This window comes from Protopterus annectens, chromosome 7.part1 (genome assembly GCF_019279795.1).
Source record: "Protopterus annectens isolate FY-2018-M chromosome 7.part1, PAN1.0, whole genome shotgun sequence".
Taxonomy (NCBI): domain Eukaryota; kingdom Metazoa; phylum Chordata; order Ceratodontiformes; family Protopteridae; genus Protopterus; species Protopterus annectens.
This window is the reverse complement of record NC_056740.1, coordinates 375,044,745-375,067,469: the sequence shown is the minus strand read 5'-3', so window position 1 is coordinate 375,067,469 and position 22,725 is coordinate 375,044,745. Positions and strand designations below refer to the sequence as shown.

General features: G+C 42.8%; 1 protein-coding gene across 2 annotated transcripts in view; it reads right to left on the bottom strand.

Moving 5' to 3' along the window:
• The window catches only part of RPAP3 (RNA polymerase II associated protein 3), a 1,123,208-nt gene that overhangs the window by 441,787 nt on the left and 658,696 nt on the right, over nucleotides 1-22,725 (bottom strand). For both annotated transcript variants that reach the window (XM_044078821.1, XM_044078820.1), the window contains exon 11: nucleotides 14,284-14,354. In XM_044078821.1, the coding sequence (XP_043934756.1) occupies nucleotides 14,284-14,354 (71 nt within the window). The remainder of the gene's footprint in view (nucleotides 1-14,283; nucleotides 14,355-22,725) is intronic.

The following is a 22,725-nucleotide window of genomic DNA, read 5'->3' as shown; positions in this document are numbered from 1 at the left end:
CTGAAGCGCAAGTATTTCCTGGGAACATTGGCTATTTTGACAACAAGGATAAACAGGCCGCTGGAGAGAGCTCTAACTGTTCAAATGCTTCATAATCACAAATTGCAATTTTTTTTCTTTGACATAAGGACTAAACACAGGGGAACCCTTTCATCCAGGGTACCAGCTGACATAAGGCCGGCCCTTGTAGTCTGACAGGGAAAATACTGTATGTGATACATGGAGAGATGGAAAAAAGGGAAAGAAACAAAGTAAAAAGGAGATAATGGGAAGAAATAATACAATGATAAGATGAAGTTAAGGAAAATAAAAACTAATGAAGTTAGAAAAAGATAGAAGGGAATGGTACAACATGATAATGGAGAAATGTTACTTAATATATTCCATGGAAGGATCATAATGATGAGGTTATTAATGGAGAAGTTACCTGTAAAAAAGTAGTATGAAATATAAAGTAAGGAACAGAGAAAACAAAGATTGTAATGAAGAAAACATTATTTTTGATTGTAAAAAAATAGAAAAAAAGAATGAGTGCAAGTGGGAAGGTTTTTTGAAACATAAACATGGATATAATACAGGGAAGAAAATATGAAGAAAAAAGGTGAAGTTGGGAATAAGATACTTAAATTAACAGAATGGATGTTGTGGAAAAGAAGATGTGATGAACTGTTGTATAAAAAAACAGGGATGAATATTTACTGGCTAAAATAAAAATATGGAGCAAGAAATCTGGACAAAGACACATGGAGGAAATAAGGCCCAAAAATAGGAACGATTTTTAAATATTGCTCTTACATACTTAGAAAGTTGATAGAATATCAGGTTTTACATTGACATGGACTTCTGAAGTGTACGAAGCCCAAAACTCAAATATCTATCATTAGTTTCTGACTTCATTCCACAGTGATTCATAGGTAGATACTAGGCTATCTGCCCTAGGGCATTTATAAGCCTAGCCAGAGTGTATTTGGCTTCCGCCTCCCTATTAGATTAGCCTACTGTGCGCCTCTGTAAAGTAGGTCACAGAAGCTACCCTTTTAAGATTAGTTTACTGTACCTCTGTCTAGCAGAGACACAGAAGAGATCCCAGGGGTGAATTTGCGATTTCCCATCCACGCGTCCAGATTTCGCTTGAAGAGGGTCAGTGAGAGGCTATGTCTAACATGAATTGGGATTCTATTCCAGAGTGAGTAGAGCCTCTGGGAAATTAATCTGTCCCTCCAGCATGTCCTATTTATTTTTGTGCTGAGGTTTAGGTCCCTGGAGCGTGTAGCTCTAAGGGACTTGGATTTTTTGAGGTGGAGCATGTCCATTAATTCTGGGTTTGACATGGCTTTGTACGTCAGGCACAGATCGCCTCTGAGTAGGAGGTAAGCAACTGAGTAGAGCTGGAGTTTCTTTAGTCGAGCTGAAAAGGACATCTGTTTGTAGCCCATCATCCTCTTGGTGAGGTACATTTGGGGTCTCTCCAGTTGCTGCAGGTGTCGGGTAAGGTACATCCCAAAAAGGGCATTGTATTCAATTATGGGCCTGATGAGTGACGAGTAGAGGGACACAATGACCTCTCTTGATCTAGATGTGAACCCTTTCGTGATAAGGTGGGCTATATAGAAGGTCTTTCTAACCACTTTGGCAACGTGATTATCAAAGGAGAGATTACTATCTAAATTGGTCCCCAAATCTCTAATTACTTCTTCCGTACTTAATGGATTACCACCTATGTGGTAATTTGTAGGCACCTTGTTTTTCCCAAAGGGGATGACTATGCACTTTTTAGCATTTAGCTTGAGGCCGTGGCTCTGGCACCAAGCATCCGTCTCTGTGAGACCTTTTTGGAGGATGCTTGTATCAGCTGGAGATTCGATTATGACCCCCAGTTTGCAGTCATCTGTGAACTTTGTCAGCCATAATCCCCCCCGTGTTAGCCTGAACCTCAGAGAAGTCTATACCGAACTAGAGAGGTCCCAGAACTGAGCCCTGTGGGACGCCACTTGTAACTGGTTTGGATTCGGACATGGCACCTGCGATTCTGACCATGTGGGTTCTATCTCTGAGCCAGTTTGCAACCCATCTTGTGATATAGGGGTTGATATTTAAGCTGGTAAGCTTATTTATGATGCCCCAGTGGGGTATTGTGTCGAAGGCTTTTGCGAGGTCCAGGTAGGCTGTGTGGATTACCTTGCCCTCATCTATGGCTTTGCTAACTGTTTCAAAGAAATCAACTAGGTTTAAGAGGCAAGATCTGCCCTTAACAAAGCCGAATTTGGTAGGGTCCAGTGTCTGGAGGCTCCCAATGTCTTTGTTAACGAGTTCCATGATAATATGCTCCATAGCTTTACAGACCAGACTAGTCAGGCTTATGGGGCGATAGTTCCCGGGGTCCGTTGTGGCACCACCTTTGTGGAGTGGGACCACTGTAGCTGTACGCCATTCTTTGGGTACATATCCTGTAGTAAGGCTAAGTTTGAACAGTGAATCCTTGTGTGCGAAGTGGGTATAAAGCCTTAACGTAAAATTAGTTCAAACAAAGTCCAACTTAATTATACAGTATCCCATATCATCATATATGGAAATTTTTTTTATTACTTTTTATACGATCTGAAGAAGCTAGTAGTCTAGTGAAAGCTCATCTGTTTTATTTTGTTTGTACCATAAATGATTCACTCTTACCCTTACTTGTTTTTTTTTTTGACCAGTGTGTGCTGTAGCGGAGAGTTACCTTCTACGTAAGTTTGAACAGTGACTTAATGTGAGGGTTCAGTTCTTCTTGGAGCTCATTTAAGACAGCCTGGGACAAAGTCCGGTCCCATAGATGCTGTGTTTTTTGCTTTGGAGAGGGCAGCTTTCACGTGTGCATCTGTGATGTCAGGGAGGTTACATTCAGTTAGGAAAGGCATTTGCTTCTTTGGGGGAGAAGTTTGCGCTGAATCTGTCTGCCAGAATGTTGGCTATGTCTGTAGGTTTGGTATATTTTGTACCGTTATGCAACAATTAAGAGCATATCTGGGAGTTTCCACCCATGTTCCTGACATAACTAAAGAAGGCCTTGTGATTATCTTTAGTGTCTAGGGTAATTTTTCTTTCGAAACTGGCCTTTAATGATTTTATGAAGGATCGAAGTTTCTTGCTAATACTGATCAGAGATACCTTCCCTTTTTGGGATTTTGCTCTGTCATGTAGTAGCTTCCTCCTTCTGTTGTATAGCATATTTATGGCCAGGGTCCACCAGACCGGTCTCCTGTTTTTGGAGGAGTGAGTCTTGGTTTTATTTGGGATAGCACGATCCATGCATTCCTGCAGGTGCTCACAGAATGCATTTGTAAAGGATTCTGCGGATTGGGCTGTATTATCCTCTGGCCCGGGGGCTTTGAAGGATTCCACCTCAGTCTTGAGAAGTGCAAAGTTGGCTTTTGAGAAATTCTTTAAAGTTATTTCCTTGGCTGGGGATGGGGACGGGATATGGATGTCCTGGGAAATTTGTTTATGGTCTGATCTTACCAATAAGGGGTTTACCTCTGGTGTGGAATATAGAGTCCCCATGTTGGTGATGGCCAGGTCCAATATGTTGTTCCCTCTTGTGGGAGTGGTGACAAGTTGTTCCATCGCATTAGAGTTTATAAATTCAAGGAACCGTTGGGCGAGGGTGTTTGGGCTTGAGTAGTTTTCCCAGTCAATGTTTGGGTAGTTGAAGTCACCCAGTAACATAGTGTTTGGAGAGACCTTCATATTCTCTAGTGTTCTCAGGAATGCCAAGTGGTGTTCCTGTAATAGGGAGGGTGTTCTGTAGCAGGCTACAAACTGAAAGGCAGCTTTGCCCACTGTTAGTTGCACATGGATGGTTTCCGATGCTTCGTGCAGTGCCACCAATCTGGAGGTGTAAGTATCTTTGATGAATATAGATACTCCCCCTCCTTTTGTGCTTCGGTCCGAGTTTTGGGGCCGAAACGCATGGTATGAGTTATAACCTGGCAGTGCTGGGGTGCTCTCAGGAGCCTTGAACCAGGTTTCTGTTACTGCACAGACATCGATGTTCTCCATACTAAGGAGAGCCTCGAGTGCATGCATCTTGAGGTTCAGACTTCTGGCATTGAGTAGCATTACCTTTAGTTTTTTTTTACCCTTGGGTTGTCTATGGAGGTGGATTTGTCCTTTGAGCCTTGCCTAAAAAAGGCACTATGGGGGTGGCAAGAGCCTTGGCCAGTAAACGACAGCCTAAGGGTGACAGGTGCAAGCTGTCCCTAGCGAAGCAACATGGCTTGTCGAGCATGTCATCCCAGGCTGACAGACACTGGATCCCCTTTGAATGACACCAATACTTTAGCCAATTGTTGAAACTGATCATTTTGGCTTTATACTGTGGCATCATTCTTGGTGAGGGCAAGATGCTACTCAAGGTCAGGGTCATACCACCCTGGGCTACATGGTCAGAGAGCTCCTCTATGTCTCTTTTCATGTAGTCCAGGGAGGTACGTCTCAGGTCATTCACACCAGCATGGACAATGACGGAGTCATACTTGTACTTGCTTTGGAATGACCCGAGTGCTTGCGTTATGTGGTGGATCCTGGCACCCGACAGACAGCTTACAGTGACCTTCTCCTTGTTCAGTCTGGTGAGCGGGACGTCAGTGTGCCGGACAATAGAGTCCCCTATAACAAGTGTATTTGGTGTGTTGTTTGGCCTTAAGGGCTGTGACTGTGAGGCACACTGATTTTGTGAGATATGTGATTTGTGGGTATTGTTGAGGGTGGCTGTTGCTTGGATATCTGCTTAGGAGGTCTTTGCTGTTTAGGCAGATTTTTATTTAGAGCCTCCAAGCATGTTTTTGTGTGTTTATGTGTTGGGTATGCAGATGCAATAGGTCTGTGTGATACTGGATTTGTGGTGTGGGTGGTTACTTTTTCCTCCTGACTGACTGTGCCAGTCTTGGGTTGAGAGAGCTCTGCCTCCAGTTTGGCTGTGTAACTGCATCTCTCACATGTATTAGAGTTTGTTGGAAGGAGGAGAGGGTTGTCTGTGTACATAAGGCAATTGTAACATTGCCTCAAAATTCCTAGATTCACCAGCTGGACTGGAGAGTAACCTTGAAACTGACCCTTGGACATACCAGATTAGTATAGGGAACTGTTTTTTTACTGATCAGATTAGGGAAGGGAACTGATTTTTCACTTGATCAGGAAGGACCAATCGGGAGCCTAATACTTATGAGAAGTCAAGGAGGGTGTACTGCTTTAGTTAGTTAGTGTTTCCTTATAAGAGCTGAGCAAGTGCAGGGCTTTAGAAAGACAATATAGTGATTACTTTGAGGGTTTGAACAGTTCTAAGTGAAAAAGTGAAGAGCAGACTTTGTGGAGCCTGGAATAGTTTAAACCTGTTTAGGCGGCGCTGCCCGATGCTGCTCAGTGTGCAAAACCGCGCAAAAAGAGAGTTGTAGGGTTTTAAGAGAGAGAGATCAAGGAGTTTAGACTTGACACAAAATGGCCAATAAAACTACAGCTTCTAGGTAGTAACCACTCCTCCAGGGACAGGCAGGCTGTTCAGTGTTAATCACTCCCACTGGTGAACACAGAGACTTCCCTTTAGCCCAAGCAAGCACTGGCCTTCTAGAAACTTCCAAACAGTTCAGAACAGCAAATCTGTAACTGAACTTTTCTTAACTTTCAGAAAGTGGGAAAAAAAGCAAGATTTTTTTTCTTTCTTTTTGTTGTAGTTTAAATGTAGCAGAGATACACAAGCAGCAAAATAATCACAACAGTGCAACAAATGTTCCTATTTGTAAATTGTGTTTTGCATGCTAACTTTTCTTTATTGTCTTTACATTTATCCTGGTGTTTTTGTTGTATTTGACTTCAAATGTTGTATGTTTTTCTTTTTTGATATACTGTGGAGCTTTTCTCCCCGGGCCTCTACTGAAAATGGAAATATATCCAGCAAGACTAGCCCAGTCAACAAATGTAAAATAAATAAATAATTAAAAAAAAATGACCCCACACTTGAGTGCTAGGTCAAAATCAGGTAAAATGCAGTTTTTTAGAGAAAAAAACAATTTTAAATTAAGTGCAACACAGGAAATGCAGTAAACAGGCTCTAGAACTGTTCCAAGTACTGTTACTGTTACAGATATAAACTTTAGCAAGCCGGAAAATGCCAAAAAGTAGGCGGCAAAGCAGTAAAACTTAACAAAAAATCAGAAGAAAATATTTAAAATCACAAAAGTGGCTCCTTTTCTTCTCTCAGCATTTTCTCCCCTTGGTAGCTGCTTCAGCAACAACTAGCAAGCCTGAAAAGACGCCAAAACCACGAGGCAGCCGGGTTTTAAGAGAGACAGATCAAGGAGTTTAGAACTGACCCAAAATGACCAATAAAACTACAACTTCTATGTAGTAACCACTCCTCCAGGGACAGGCAGGGAACACAGAGACTTCCCTTTAGCCCAAGCAAGCACTGGCCTTCTAGAAACTTCCAAACAGTTCAGTGCAGCAAATCTGTAACTGAACTTTCTTAACTTTCAGAAAATGGGAAAAAAGCAAGATTTTTTTTTTCTAGCAATGGCCAGCAATTTACCAGAAAAATAAAATTTATGAGGAACACGCCAGAAGTATGAGGTAAACATCTGGACATTCTGTGATAATCTGGACTGTTGAGAGGTATGAAGGTTGTGGAGAAAAGGATAGGAATAGAATAAAAGAACAAACTGAAGATGTAAAATACTGGAACTATAGTAAATGTCATAAATGTAAATATTGTAAAAATGTAAATAGAATGGAAGAGATGTGATGCATTAAGATACACATAAATAGAGCAGTCCCCATTCTATTCGGTAAATGCTATGGGATATTTTACATCTACCCAAGAAACCAACAGCTCATACAAATGGGGCCTTAGTTTAAGGTCTCATCCAAAGGACAGCAGAGTCAGGAGTGAGGCACCCCTCTTTTGCTGCAATACAGTGTCAGTACTGAAAAATTAATCCAACTGACACTGTATTGCAGCAAAAGAGGGGTGCCTCACTCCTGACTCTGCTGTCCTTTGGATGAGACCTTAAACTAAGGCCCCATTTGTCTGAGCTGTTGCTGTCAGTACTGGGAAATTAATCCAACTGGGTAATCCATGGTGGTGCAGCGGTAGCGTTGTTGCCTCACAGCAAGAGGTTCTCCCGTTCGATTCTCGGCTGGATTGCGGGGAGTGCCTTCTGTGTGGAGTCTGCATGTCCTCCCCGCGGTTGGATGGGCGTTCAAAAGATGTGCGCAAATGGGTCTGCCTTTGTTGAAGGTTGGACGTCAAGCTGGCACCTCGGCGTTCGTTAAAATCTACTGCCAATCATTAGCAGACCGGAGTTTTGCTATGGTGACCCCTAACCGGGAAAAGGCGAAAGACAAACAACAACTAGGAAATTAATCCAACTACCTAGTGTGGGAATAGAACCCACAAGCCTTTTAATCTTCCAGCACTAGAGGTGAATATGCTACCTGATGAGCTACTGAAACTGCCAACAAGATGATCCTTTAAACTGCCTACAAAGAGAAGAGCATGTTGCCTGTCTGAATACCACTGCAAACTGATGTCCCAACCAGGCTTGATTCTCTGTCTTATGCCCACTGGATGGGGAGATAGGTTCTCGCTCTCTCCAACCCAGAAAAGGATAAAGTGTATACATCAGGAAAAGAATGAATTAATGCACCGTGACTAAAATAAATTCCTCTCAGTTTAGCAAGATCCAGTTTTGAATATCTAAAGAAACATGTGCAAAGTCAGGCTCATAGGTTCATAGAAGGTTATAAGGCTAACGGCCCTAGAGCCCCTAAACACCTAGTAATATTTATCCTGAGTTTCCCCAATTGTCGGTGGTTAAGTGACTGCAGTTCGCAGAGGTAAGGGTCTACAGTAGTCAATACTGACCTCCTCTGTCCAGGAGGGACATGAGTGCCACTCCAGGAGTGAGTCTGTGGTCACCCATCCATTGATCTAAGTTGCATTTGAAAAGGGCTAGGGAAAGGCTCACATGAACTGGAAGCTTGCTCTAGAGAAGTGACAGTATCTGGGAGATGTACCTGTCTCTCCAGCATGACCTGTTCATGTCAGCGGCTAGGTTAAGCTCCCTGGAACAAGTGATTCATGCAGTTTGATTTACAAATGTGTAGCATTTCCTTCATGGCTTGGTCAGAGACTACCCTGTAGGCCAGGTACAAGTCACCCCTAGGCTACCTGCAGGAGACAGAATACAATGACAGAGCTTTCAGTCTTTCCGCACAAGGCATGTTTTGTGTACCTTGTAATTTTTTGGTGTGAAACCTCTGTGGTCTCTCCAATTGTTGCAGGTGTCTGGTGAGGTCCATGCAAAAGGGAGCATTCTGTTCAATTATTGGTCTGATAAGGGCCAACAACATTACATTCCTTATCTGATGAAAATGAAAATATTACGGGAACTGAACAATGCTTAACAGGAACTTTGTCCAAACTCCCATATTTTTATTTTTTCATTGTGAAAGATGTGTTATCTTGTTTGCTCTGGACAACATTTAGGTATTTTCCAGCATACCAAAAGTAAAATAAATACCATCTGTACATACAGCTGTGAAACTCTGCATCTCAATATTCTACCAGCAATGCATTATAAAACTGCCCCAAAGTAAATTATTGTATTTGTAGAAAAGCTGAGTTGGAAACTTCAAAATGTTGTTACATCCAGTAATATGGATGATAAAAACAGAGAAAATATGTTTAAATCTATGTTGCACATGAACTGAACAAAATGTGGCTATTTAAAAGCACTACTGATGTTTAATAAAATTCACTGTCAAGTTAAAAGTTGCATGGTGATGAGAATGAACTAGGCCAGAAAGAGAACACACTAAGGCTTTATCACTTCAAGAACTCAAAGGAGAAAGCAGCTACACAAGTCTAGACAGAAAAAGGAAGAAGGAAAGATGGGACACACCCTTCTACCAAAGACTGAAGCATTTTTTTTACCATGCAGCTATGCTGCTATTTCAAAGAGTGATTCAGAGCTTTTCTAATGTACTGTAAAAAGAGTTATGTACTTACCATAACTCCTCCCCTTCTCATAATCCCGTACTAACCCACAACCCTCAGATCAAGTTTGCTGGATAGAGAAAAAAAAAGAGCAGTGTAGACTGCTTATAAAACTGAAAAACTCCTGAAGGGAGACATCCCTCCGTATCTAACAAATCTTCAGAAGGAGGGGGAAGGAGGGTGGGAATGTGATGAACAATGACACTGGGCAGTAAAGATTCCAAGTTATGGTAAGTGCATAACTCTTTTATTTGATGCTATCCGTGTCATTACTGATCACGGATAGGTCAGTGTCCCCAGCTACTGTAAACCCTGGGAGGCCTCAGGGAAGTATATGGCAGACCACAGAGGAACCAAAGGAAGCCCTGTTTCTAAACACTAAATCCAACTTATAATGCGTAAAAAATATGCAGTGATTAGACAAAGTAGCAGTGGCACAAATCTCATCCAAAGAAAGCTTTTCCAAGAAGGTAGAAGATGTGGCAACCAACCTAGCAGAGTGAGCTTTAACTGGTCCAAAAAGATCCAGGTGCCTGCTTTCATAAATGTAGAAAATACAGCTGGCGATCCAACATGAAATAGATGCCTTGGAAATTGCTTGACCTTTCCTGGCCTGAGAGAAGGCAACAAAGAGCTAATTTGACTTCCAAAATTCTTCAGTTCTCTTAAGATAAAACGTTGCTGTCTATGGGCATCCAGACAATGCAACGTATTTTCCCTTTTATTACAAAAATTGGGGAAGAACACAAGAAGTTGAACAGACTTGTTAAGAGTAGCCTCACAGGCTACCTTAGGGACAAATGAAAAAATGGTCCTGAGAGATACCCTATCCTTATGGAACACCATGAAAGGTGGCTTGATGCTGAGAGCCTGTAAGTCGGAGACACTCCTGGTCGAAGTAATAGCCATCAAGAAGGCTGTCTTCCAGGACAAGAATTCAAGATCACAAGTAACTGCAGGCTTGAAGGGCTTCCAAGTCAAAGACTGCAAACACTAGTGTGAGATCCCATGGTTGGGAGGGATCCTTGATAGGAGGCCTGAGGAGAAAGCCCCCTTTAATGAAGGCCTTGCACAGCCTGGAAGAAAAGGTGGGACTTTCATTCAAATGGAAGTTAGAGATGGTAGAGAAACTGGCCCCCTTGGTGAAAAAGAGAGGCCAAGAATAACAAAATATCAGGGATAGGGGTTGAAAAGGAATCTAGATTGCACTGTATAGCCCAAATAGAAAATCTCTTCCATTTACTGGAAAGTACCTTCTTGGTAGACAGCTTTTGAGAGGCCAAGATAATAACTCTTAATAGGAGAGGGAAGCCTGGACTAGGAAAGGATCACTGGAACTAGAGGAAACATGCGGTTAGACGAACAGACTGAAGACTGGGAAAAGGAAGCCCCCAAAGGTGGGAAATGAGATCCGTGGCAGGATTCAATATCCAGGGCAGCTATCTCAGATGAGACTAAAGGAGGGAAAACCAAGCCTGATGAGGCCAAAAGGAGGCATTGAAGATGGGAGGAGTCTTCAGGTGATGGGGTTTCTGTAAGACTTTGGGAATGAGGGGAGTTGGGGGGGTAAGCATATAGAAGTCCCGACAGTTAATCGTGTACCAGGGTATCCCTGGGTGACTCCCCCATCGGTTAGATCAGAGCAAAGTAGTTGCTGCATTTGTGGTTGTTCGGGGAGGCAAAAAGATCAAAGCAAGGAACACCCCAAAGGTTGAATATCCAATATGCCACTGACAGATTCAGGGACCTCTGACGAGGACTCAGAATAGATCTGCTGAGTTTGCTGGCTAACAAGTTGTAACTGCCGGGAATGTGCACTGCAAGAAGAAAGCGCCTGGACGACATCTCACATTCCCATATTCTCATGGCCTCTCTGCACAGGGGATAAGACATGTTCCCCCTGCTTGTTGATGTACCAGACCACCTCCATGCTGTCTGTTTGAATTGCTATGGGCCCGAGAGGGAGGTACTCTTGGAAGGCTTGCAATGTTAGAAGGACTGCTCTCATCTCCAGGATATTTATATGCAATTTGGTCTCTATGGGGGACCAAGTGCCATAAACCGCCCTTCTTTGAAAATGCCTCCCCCAGCTGGGCAACACTTCAGGAGCACTGAGGGTGCTTCTTCGAGAAGGGTTCCTGGGAGCTCTGGTTCTGCAGACTTCCTCTGCCTCTTTGGCGGTGTCTACCGTCAAATCCTCTACCCAGGCTGGAAGAAGAGGATTCAAGAAGAGCATCCTGGAAGGAACACTAAGACCTGCAGAACCAAAGTTTCTTACTACCCCTCTGATTTCTGGAAAAGGATCGTTGTAGTGCAGAGAACTTGATCCCCACCACGGACAGAATCTCTCCTTCCTGCCCACGGACAGAATCTCTCCTTCCTGCTCACTGCGGGTCAAAGTCTCTCTGATGAAGGGAACAAACAAGGTTGACCCATCAAAAGGGGTGTTAGTAAAGGATGCTTTAAAGGTTTCCACAAACCTGCAAAGGTGAATCCAGGTGTGCCGCCTAATGGCAATGCCTGTGCCCATTGCTTGAGAGGTGGCTTCCTCCACACTGGAGATCAACCTCATTGAAGCATTAGCCAGGGAAGTTAGAGTGGAAAGCTTCGTAGAGACCAAATTAAGACTCCCCTGAGGCAACAACTCAGAAAAGGAAGTGGCGAGTTCCCATACCAACTCCCTTTACAGCTAGGTGGTGTGTGCCATGTAACCATCCCCTGCAGCTGAGGCAAACATGCACTTCCAAAATGGTCAGTCGCCTAAGACTCCTTGTTCAGGGGATGGACCATGGAGCTCTGTTCAGCAAGCACCTTTTTAGTAGCTGTGGCCACCATGATGGCATCAAAGGGGATGCCCTTACTCCAAGTGGTCTTATTCTTGGCAGGACTTAAACTTGTCACACTTTTTGGAGACTGGTTCCACTGTGTCTGGCTCCTTCCATGCCCTGTCGGTGATGAGTTGCACGAGCTCATCAGCAGGGGGAGACACCCAGGTAGAACATGGGCCCACCCCAAAGTCTTCAAAAACACAGATTCCTCTGAAGATGGGGTGGTAGTAGACTAACCACATCTTTGCTTGAGGATTTCGAGGATGTCCCCAAATTACACTTCCTCTGACAGAAGTCTGGGGGACCCGTCTCCTTACTCGAAATCTATGTCCTCAGTGAGAGACTCTCTAGGGGAGTCCAAGTGCCTCCTCTTGCATGTCGTCTTCTGAGGAGGACTCGGAAGAGGCAGGGACCGCAAGGGGGGGTAATGCCTATCTGAAATTTCTCATGGGAAGACTGACCTTGGAAAGATGATGAGGTCTCGCCTCCCAATGTCAACAGGGGCTGGGAGGACCTAGAGCTGAATGAGAGGTAACTGCACAGCCAGAGAATGTCCTCTCTACTGCCCAGAAAGCTGATGGACTGGACAAAGCCTCCCTCCTCTCCCATGGCCGCAGCAGCTGGAGAAGGAAGGGGGTACCCCGACACAGCACTGACATCTCCAAATATCGGTCCTGAGCTGTCCATAGGGGAGGCCCCCAGAGGGAATGAACAGTCTGAAAACTCCAGGCCCAACCTCATCCCCCGGGAATCAGCACCGACCTCGCTGGGCCGAGGGGCAGCCAGTTCCGAGGGCAATGGGATAGAGCCCGACAGGGACCGTGATGGTGTGGGAAGGGAAGATATGCCATACACCATCAGCCTCTCACAGGGAATGCTCTGATCCTGAGGATCCAAACCCAGATGGGTCGGACAAAGAGTGAAGACTCGTGGATGGAGAGGATTTCCCTGACAACTAAGCAGGGGATGGTAACAAGCCCAATTTGATTTGGGCCTTGAGAAAGCTCCTCATCATCCTATCCATGTCTGAGGGGCGCAAACATCTGGAGGAATTAGAAGAAACAAAGGAATGTCCCAACCTAGCTGAAAGCCTGTGATCTCCGGAGGGAGACGACTTGTGCGCCTCGGATTCGAGCTCCTGGACCTCGAGGGAGAAGCATCAATAATGATCAGATCTGATAAAACTGTCAAAGACCTGGGTGGATCCAACGCGGCAGTCGGCGCCGTAGATGGATCCAATGGGTGGGTTGGATCTGAAGACAGTCTGTGTCGAGTCAGATCCGAGGGCCTCTGAGACTCCGAGGTCTTGGATCAGACAGGAGTCTAGGCTCTCAGGGCAGAAAAGCCCTGATCCAAAACCAGAGAGGCTGGGATCAGATCCAGGGAACTGGGATCCGAGAACCTTGGGTTTTTGGAGGAGAAATCTCTAGAGGAAAAAGACTTCCCCTTGGGATCAGAGGAAGGATTGGAAGGGGAACCAAAGACCAGAGGGCCCCCCTTTGGCAAGCTCTTTAAGCAGGAGCTTGTTCCTGCATTCCAGGAGAGTCCCGGGGGTGAATCCAGCACAAATATCACATTCAACCTTCAGGTGAGGCTCTCCCAGACAATAAACACACTCCTCATGCAAGCCAGAGTGGGGCATTTTCCGACTGCACAAAGAGCATCTTTTAAAGCCAGAAGGCTTTTCAGACATCTCTCTCACAAAAAAAACTAATACCCACACTCTACACTGAAGGCGAAGGGGTAGAGAAGGGCACAGAAACTAGGGGCTAAGAAACTACCCTAAGGACCTGGGGAAAAAAGGCAGGAACCCACAGGAGAGAGCTTAAAAAGTTGTCAGGAGGGGAGGAAACCTAACTATACTAAGACTGAAAGAAGACAGGGGAAAAGGACTCCCAAAAGGAAGAAAACCCCAGAGAAGAGGAAAAAATTCACTTAGCTGTACCGAGATTAGCTTGAGCTACAGGATGCACGTCTGAGTGAAATCACGGCAAACGAGATCTGCGGGTTGTGGGTTAGCAAGAGATTATGAGAAGAGGAGTTTGAGCTCTGGATCCATCCTTTCAGTTGCCAGCTTGGATCTGAGATCTGATCCAAGACCCATCCGTGATCAATAATGACATGGACAGCATCAGATCAGACTGTTTACAGGTAATAACAATGGACATGAATAACATTACAAATTATTTTAAGCACACATCAGAAAACAGAGTGTTTATGTAATGCAGTTTTTGTGAGTTCTTGAAATTCCTAATATGAAGAAACTATCACAATAAGAAATAATTTCATGTCAAATCACAAATACAAATGCTAAGGATTACTTTCTATTCACAGGTTCAAACTGGAACTGTCTCTTATACTAAAGATGAGTTGGTTAAGAGAATGTTTAAAAAGAAAATCCTACTGGAAAACATAAATGCTTACTTTGTTTATTCTTTCAAGTTCAGTTAGTGCTTGTTTGTTCCCAGATTCCAACATCAACACCATTTCAAAGTCTGAAAAAACAGAGAAATACTGTTGAAATATTGCAGGTCTACAAAGCTATCAAGACAGTGTTCAAGTCTTTATTTAAAATAAAATAACAAGGACATAGCAGCTTTTGACTACTAAGCTCCATCTTGGTTGACAGTATTCCCAATCAGCAGTGTCAACAAAGAATTAAACAAGAAGATATGCTACATTTCAGAGCTCTACCAAATGGAAGTAACTGCGGTCGTGGTGCTGCGCAGATTCTCAGCTAAAGCGTCTTCTGTGTGGAGACATGCATGAATGGGCATACCTTTGTTGAAGGTTGTGCATCAGGGCTGGCAACTCGGCACGTAAAAATCTACTGTCAATCATTAGGGGACTGGAGTTCCACTGTGGCGACCCTAACTGGGAAAAGCCGAAAGACACAACAACCAAATGGAAGTTAACTGTTTTCAGGGGCAATTCCAAAATAGTGCAAGCAAAAAGCAAAATGAAAGTATATCTATACATGTGGCCTAGTAAACAGCAAGTTATTCTTAAATACTACTTAGGGCCATACATAATGAATACACAGAAAAAAATCATTTATAATACTGCAAATGATGCACTGGTAGTACATAAAACTTTTACCAGCACCATCACAAGAACAAAATAAATTGTTCAAGATATTTTTTTTAATTTAAACACAACCTTCAGTACTGCAGAGAAATTATAATTAGTGACCAGTTCAAAAGATTAAGCTGAACATAAAATGGCCAACTACAGATAGTAATAAAAAGAGGTAAGGCTACCTGCAGGTGAAGACAATAAGAAGAAGGAAATGTGGATTGTAACAAATGGTGGTACAAGGGGAAGAAGTTGGGGAGGGAGGGTTGTACAGGAAGAAAGAAGGGAAGAGGACAGAACATATTTTGGTATAATCAGAAACAAGTTCAACAAGAAGCATTTTTAATGCAAAATATTAACTTGTATTGGTAAGTGACTGCAGCTACATAACAAGAGAAAGGGGAGACAGACAGTTCAGCAACAAGCACTTGGGCAATACAGTCTGTAAACATTAAATGAGAGGTATTATTATGTCATGAATGACCACATGAGGTTCATTTTTCCCTCCTGTGCAATCCAATCATAAGAACATTTCCACTGGCCTTAAGTCCACTTGCTTCCCCATAAAGGTAGCCTCTTTGAGATCACCAATACAGGGAAGAAGTGATTGTGGGGCATCATTCAGGCAGCCATGGTGGTAGTTTTTCCCTCTGCCTGCATCCTCTTTTCAGCAGGCTTACAAGACTGGAGCACCCTTGGGACTATTTCCTAAGGGTTTGGCTCCATCATCCTCTCTATACAGGGACTTTGCATGTTTAAGGCAAAGTCTTAACTGTCTCCAGGCTTAGGAATTACCAAACTCTGACCTGAAGCTTTGTCATTTACAATGTAAGATTGAGGTATTTAATTTATGGCACTTACCAATCTCCTTGGCAGTTGACATGTACATTTATGCTATGGCAATATCTACTATGGCATCTTTCTGATATTTGTATATTCCCACATATGCACCCCATGGAAGTTGCCACAGACAGCTTGATAAAGCCAGGAAAATATATCCTGTTCATAGTCTTGCAGCTACATACTTCTTTGGGTACTTGACTGTCACCCCATCCACACCAAAGATGAATGAGCTAGTACTGGCTGTTCAATTCCACCTTCCTTTGCTGGATCCTTCAGCACACAAACATCTATTCAATCCCAGATCGTCTGGGTCATAGCAGGCTTTGCATGAATTTTACTCCAAACCGGTTGTCACAGATAAGCCTTAAATCCATTCCAAACAATATCAAGTAAGCTGAGAAAGTAAGGGAAAATGGTTTCTTAATTCTCACCACTGAGGAGATCTGCCTTTACAGCATACAGCAAATGTGCACTGCTGCTTTGGGCTGTGACCCATTTCAATAACACACAAATAAGATTCACAAGTACCACTGTAGAGACGAGCAAAACCCACGCTTCCCAGCATATTATACACATCATTCTCAGCATAGTGCCTTCTAGTGCAATTTTATCAAAAGTAGCTGAAAACTACTAAGAATACTTTACATTCACACATATAAAATAAGGTAAACACTGCTATTAGCCAGACTCATCTTGCACAGTAAATAATAACATTCTTAAAGTAAGTCAAGAGTAATATATTAAATACTGGTAGCTGCAGCGAAAAGACAAATACCATCAGTTTTATAATTTGTCATTTTTAGTAGTTACCCTTCTAAACATTACGAAACAAGCAGGCACATGGCTTTGGAAATTGAATAATTAAATTATTTGCTTCAAGTGAATAAAATTTAGCAACGAACTTTGAATATTCAAAGCAAACATACACTTGCTCATAGAAATACAAAACAAAAGATTTTAAAAAGCTACAGAACAATCACCAAATCACTAATAAACATTTGGTTCTTACTTTCAAGATGGCTACACATTGGATAACAGCTTAATTCGAGCTCTCCCAGTATGAAAACAAACTTCGCAAAAAAATCCAGTGAACCTAGATTTCTGAGGAAATTTGATAACTGGCTTGTAAGTGCAATGCCTGGATGCCAGAAAAAATTAAATACAAAGGACCTGAAGGAAAATCAGCTACAAAATGTGACAAAAAAACACTGACTGGGAAAAGTACTGTAGCTGTTCAGCAAAAAAAAAGTGGAAGCTCCAGACATGACTTCCAGTAACCTAGATGAAAGTATAAGGCAACTGCAAACAAACCTACCTAAAATAAATGAAATACTGATGGAGTATATCAACTCAAACAATAAAAGGTTGGAAAAAATGGAAGAAACTTTAAACAAATATTCAGATAAACTGGTAAAACTGCAAAACTCAGAGGTTGAAATGAGTCAAATGCTGGCTGAATATGGACTGTACATGAAGAGATGTTTCAAAAAATAATAGAATTAGAGATCAGAGCACGTAGGGAACACCTAAGATTTTCTGCTGTATCCAAGAAGCTGGAAGGAACAGACTATTCATTTTATGAAAGTACAAATAAGCAACTGGATTGTCATTCCACAACAGGAATTGTTAATTGAAAGGGCTCATCATGTGTATGTTCCAACCTAGCTATGAGAAAACAACCTAGACCTTTAATAGTAAAGATACAATCTTACCAGCAGAAGGAGATGATTCTGACAAAACTGTGGCAGAAGAACAAAATACTAAAAGTGGAAGATAAAGAGGGTTTGTGGGAAAAATTGCACTTCATTTTGCTTCTGCCTCTTCTTAAAAGTACTCAACTGTATTTATTCTACTCCATTTATTAATGCTTGGTAGTAGCCTGATTAAATTGTAACTGTTACTCTTAAGCCTTTTGGTTTAAGCACTTGGGCTCCAGACCAGTTGTTTTACATTAAGAAGGTTTGTGGTCTGCACTGTTGTGGCAGGACAGGTAGCTTACATCCTTCTAAATTGGGAATTGCTGATTGAAGGTTCAGTGTCTGTTATTCTAAAAGTGTATTAGTTCTGGTTAAAGCACTTGGGCTTCAGGCCAGTTACTTTTCATTAAGAAGGTTTGGGGTCTGCACTCTTGTGGAAGGAGAGGCTAGATTCTGCCCTTCTGACCTGGGAATTTCTTGTTAAAGGCTTATTGTGCCTGCTTATTTGAACTGTTTCTTTCTGAAATTAGTGTGCCTTGGTTGCTGCAGCATAGACTAGATTCAGGCATCCTGAATCCAGTTTTGTTTGTATAACTTGAGCACTAATCCAGGCCATCTCTTTTGGAGAAGGTTCCCCTGCTCCCTAGTGGCAGGAGTGTGCAGTTAGAACTTATCTGATTGAAGACTGCTGGAACAGGGCTCAGTTTTGAGCTTTTTTACTGGTTAATTGGGTAATTTGTTTAAATCAGTTTGCTCGTTTTCTATTGTTATATAAAAAATTGCACTTTATTCATCTGCTTTTACTGTATTTGTGTTTCTTCCTACTTTATTTTGCTTTTACTGCTTGTTCTTAAAAGTACTTAATTGCATTTATTCTGCTGCATTTATTACTGCTTGTTAGTAGCCTGAATAAATTGCAACTGTTATTCTAAACATTTGGTTGAAGCACTTGGGCTTCAGACCAGTTGTTTTACATTACGAAGGTTTGTAGTCTGCACTGTTGTGGCAGGACAGGTAGCTTACATCCTTCTAAGTTGGGAGTTGCTGACTGAAGGCTTAGTTGCCGTTTTTCTCAAAGTGTATTGGTTCTGGTTTAAGCACTTGGGCTTTGGGCCAGTTATTTTACATTAAGAAGGTGTTGTCTGCACTCTTGTGGGAGGAGAGGGTAGATTCTGCCCTTCTGAGCTGGGAGTTTCTGGTTAAATGCTTGTTGTGCCTGCTTATTTGATCGGTTTCTTTCTGAAATTGGTACACCTTGTTTGCTGCAGCATAGACTGGATTCAAACCTGCTGAATCTAGCTTTGTTTGTATAACTTGAGCACTGATCCAGACCATCTTTTTTTGGAGAGGGTTCCCCTGCGCCCTGGTGGCGGGAGTTTGCAGTTGGGACTTGTCTGATCGAGGACTGCTGGAACAGGGCTCAGTTTTTAGCTTTTTATTGTTTAATTGGTTTAAATCAGTTTGCTCATTTGCTACTGTTATAATATATATATATATATATATATATATATATATATATATATATATATATATATATATATAAAAACCCAAAAGCATTTCCAGCACTCAAAATAAATCCATCAAGCCAAAGTGAAGAGAAGTTTATTAGGCAACCCGCCCAACAAAAACACAGACCGGTGGCCGGTTTTGCTCTAGGCGTCCTCAGTGTGTATATATATATATATATATATATATATATATATATATATATATATATATATATATATAGATACACTTTCGCCACTTAGCTAGAGTTAAACTTTTCCTGGCGCCATAAAGTCTACTCTTCAAATTTTCCCTTAGAACGAGCCAGTTTTTAAGTTTTAGCACTAAAATATGTTTGTTTGAGCTCAGCACTTGTTCGGAACTCATTGTAAGCACTAAATAAGCTAAAATTGCTACAGCACTCAACTTTCTTCACTTGTCTAGAGGAAAACAGCTTTTAGTACATAATAAATAAGAACCTATCTAGGCATGTCTAAGGGTCAGCTCCCGGTGTTTTCTCTTGTCTACCTGATGAATCTGGGCATCTTGGGACGATGCAGCAATTGCTTCATGTACATGGATACCCCTCTCCTCCTACCATCCAACACTACAATCTGTGAGAGATGCACTTATATAGCCAAACTGGAAGCACAGCTCTCATCATCCAAGACTGAACTAGACAGTCAAGTGGAGAAGGCAGACACTTGCACCACACCACACTCATCACATAGTCCCTCAAAACCTACACCACCAAAACACACACACAGTAACACAAAACACACACCTACATTCGTGGAGGCTCTCAATAAAAATCTGCTCAAGCAACAGAGATCTCCAAAGCAGAAACGCAAGCAACCTCCACCCCCAACACAAACCAAATGACACATAGCCCACAAACTCAGTGTGCCACTCAACTACAGCCCATAAGACATAACAACATACCCAACACTCTAGTCATAGGTGACTCTATAGTCAGGCACACTGATGTTCCACTCACCAGGCTAAACAAGGAGAAAGTTACTGTCAGCTGCCTGTCGGGTGCCAGGATCCGCCACATAATGCATGCACTCAGGTCACTCCACAGCAAGTACAAATACGACTCTGTCAATGTTGGTGTGATGACTTGAGATGTACCTCCCTGGACTACATGAAAAGAGACATGCTGAAGCTCTTCGATCTTGTAGCCCAGGCAGGTATGACCATAGCCCTGAGTAGCATCCTGCCATCACCCAGAATGATACCACAGTACAAGGACAAAATGAGTGACTTCAACAATTGGCTAAGCTTCTGGTGTCATTCTAAGGGGATCTAGTATCTGTCTGCCTGGGATGACATGATCGACAGACCACGATGCTTTGTCAGAGATGGCCTGCACTTGTCACCCTTGGGATTCCGGATACTGGCTAAGGCTCTTGCCACCTCTATAGTGCCTTTTTAGGCAAGGTTCAAATGACAAATTCACCACCTTAACAGGTACAAGCAAGCAAAATCCGAGGGAAATGCTACTCATTGCTAGAAGTCTAAACCTCAAAATTCATTCGCTTGAACCACTCCTTAAAATGGAGAACATCAACATCTGTGCAGTGACAGAGACCTGGTTCAAGACTCCAGAAAGCACCCCTGCATTACCAGACTATAACTCATACCACACCTTTCGGCCACCTAACCTGGACCTAAACACTAAAGGAGGAGGAGGCGTGTCCATATTCATTAAGGATATAGTACAGTTTTGTACCTACCATAAATGTAGATGTTCGAGTGTATACACTGCTGCAGTCATTACAATTGGGTTATCCTGTCATCAGGCGGTCCCACAGTTAGCCCGAGTTCCAAAGTCTTGGTCCGGCATCTGTTGCTGTCGCTTCTTCCCTGACATCAGTGCGACAGGGGTATATAAGATGCAGCCGACCCCATTTTCTTCAGTTTTTCTTGCCCGAGATGTCAGGTGCCCCCAAATAGGTAGGGAATGCAAATTGCTAATAAAACATACATAAGAAAAGCAATCAACAACTTTCAGTTACCAGCAAATACTCCCCATAGGTAGTAAAGGGTAGAGGACTTGGGTACGTATCAGCAAGTAAGAGGGGAAAGAGGGAGGGTAACCTAGACTGCAGCAGTATATACACTTGAACATCTACATTTATGGTAGGTACAAAACTGTACTATGTTCATCGTGTTACACTGATGCAGTCATTACACTTGGGTAGAATCCCAAAGTTGAGGTAGGGTGACTGGTTCTATAAGGCATTAGGGGTGGTTATAAGGCCCTGCAGTACTGCAGTGGCAAAGCCAGCTCTGGATTTAGAGTAAAGAGGCAGATAGTAATGCTTGGTGAAGGTATGTACAGAACTCCAAGCTGCTGCTTCCAAAATGTCCTTGGTAGGTACTCGTCCTAGGTAGGCAGTTGAAGTGGCTGTTGCCCTGGTGGAATGAGACCTAATGCTGTTAGGTACAGTTTCCCATGGTGTGTATAGCAGAAGCATTATACAGTGTCCTATCCATTTTGAAATGGTCTGTTTTGAAAAGGCTTTTCCCTGTGCTCCTGAAGCATATGCTACCAACAATTGCTTTTTCTGAAAGCTTTGGTTTTGTCCAAGTAGAAGCGTAACTGCCTGTGTATGTCCAAAGAATGCAGAAGTCTCCCCTTTATTCTGGGGGTTTGGATAAAAAGTTGGCAAGTGAATAGTTTGGTTTAGAGCCACACTTGATACCACCTTTGGCATAAAAGTAGGGTTTGTTCTTAAAGACACCCTGCCTTGATGGAAGATGGTGAAAGGTTACACTGCCATTAGTGCCTGTAGTTCTGAAACTCTTCGTGCTGAGGTTATTGCCAGGAGCAGATCAGTTTTCCAGGAAAAGCACAGTTTTGTACCTACCATAAATGTAGATGTCCGATAGGAATGCATCTGCAGTCCTTACAAATGGGTTGTCCTGTCGTCAGGCAGCCCGATTCCAAAGTCTGGGTCTGGCCTCGGCTGGTGTCGCACTTCACCCGACGTCATAGCTGCAGTTATTCGGGTATAAAGGCATCAGCCGACGCCATTTTCCTCAGTGTTTCTTGCCCCAGATGCCAGGTGCCCTCTTGGAAGGCTAAATTTGGATAAATGCCAATGATTCCAAATAGTAGAGAGCAAACACAAAAAATAAGCATGTATGTACATATATACAAACAAATACACCATAATAGATCCCCCCCAAGCTAGCTGAAGGCTGGCAAATACCCTAGGTACCTCAGAGGGGAAGGTGGGTAATCCTGACTGCAGATGCATTCCTATCGGACATCTACATTTATGGTAGGTACAAAACTGTACTATGTCCTTCAAGGATGCATCTGCAGTCCTTACAAATGGGTAGAATACCATAGCTAAACAAGGGGAGGAGGAAAGAGTAGAGATTATGGTGTAGCTAGGATCCCTTGCAAAACAGCAGTGGCAAAACCTGCTCGGGATCTAGAGTATAAAGGTAAATTGTAATGCTTGGCAAATGTATGCCGCGGAGGTCCAAGTAGCAGCCTCTATAATCCAGCCCTGTAAAAAGTGTGGATCTTGCCCTTTGGGGAGCCATTCTTGGATTTTTGGTGAAACAAAATTAACTTCATCATTGGATTGTCTGTAAATTGTTTTCCTTCTTCTGATCTCCAAAGGGCGTTTCATGCTTCTCCAGGTATGCAAGCGTTCCAGACAAATTTTCTCGTGGTGGCAAAAGGTAGGTAGGTTACCAATTAGACCAGGGAGTACACTGGCTAGTGATTTTTTCCTGAAAATTG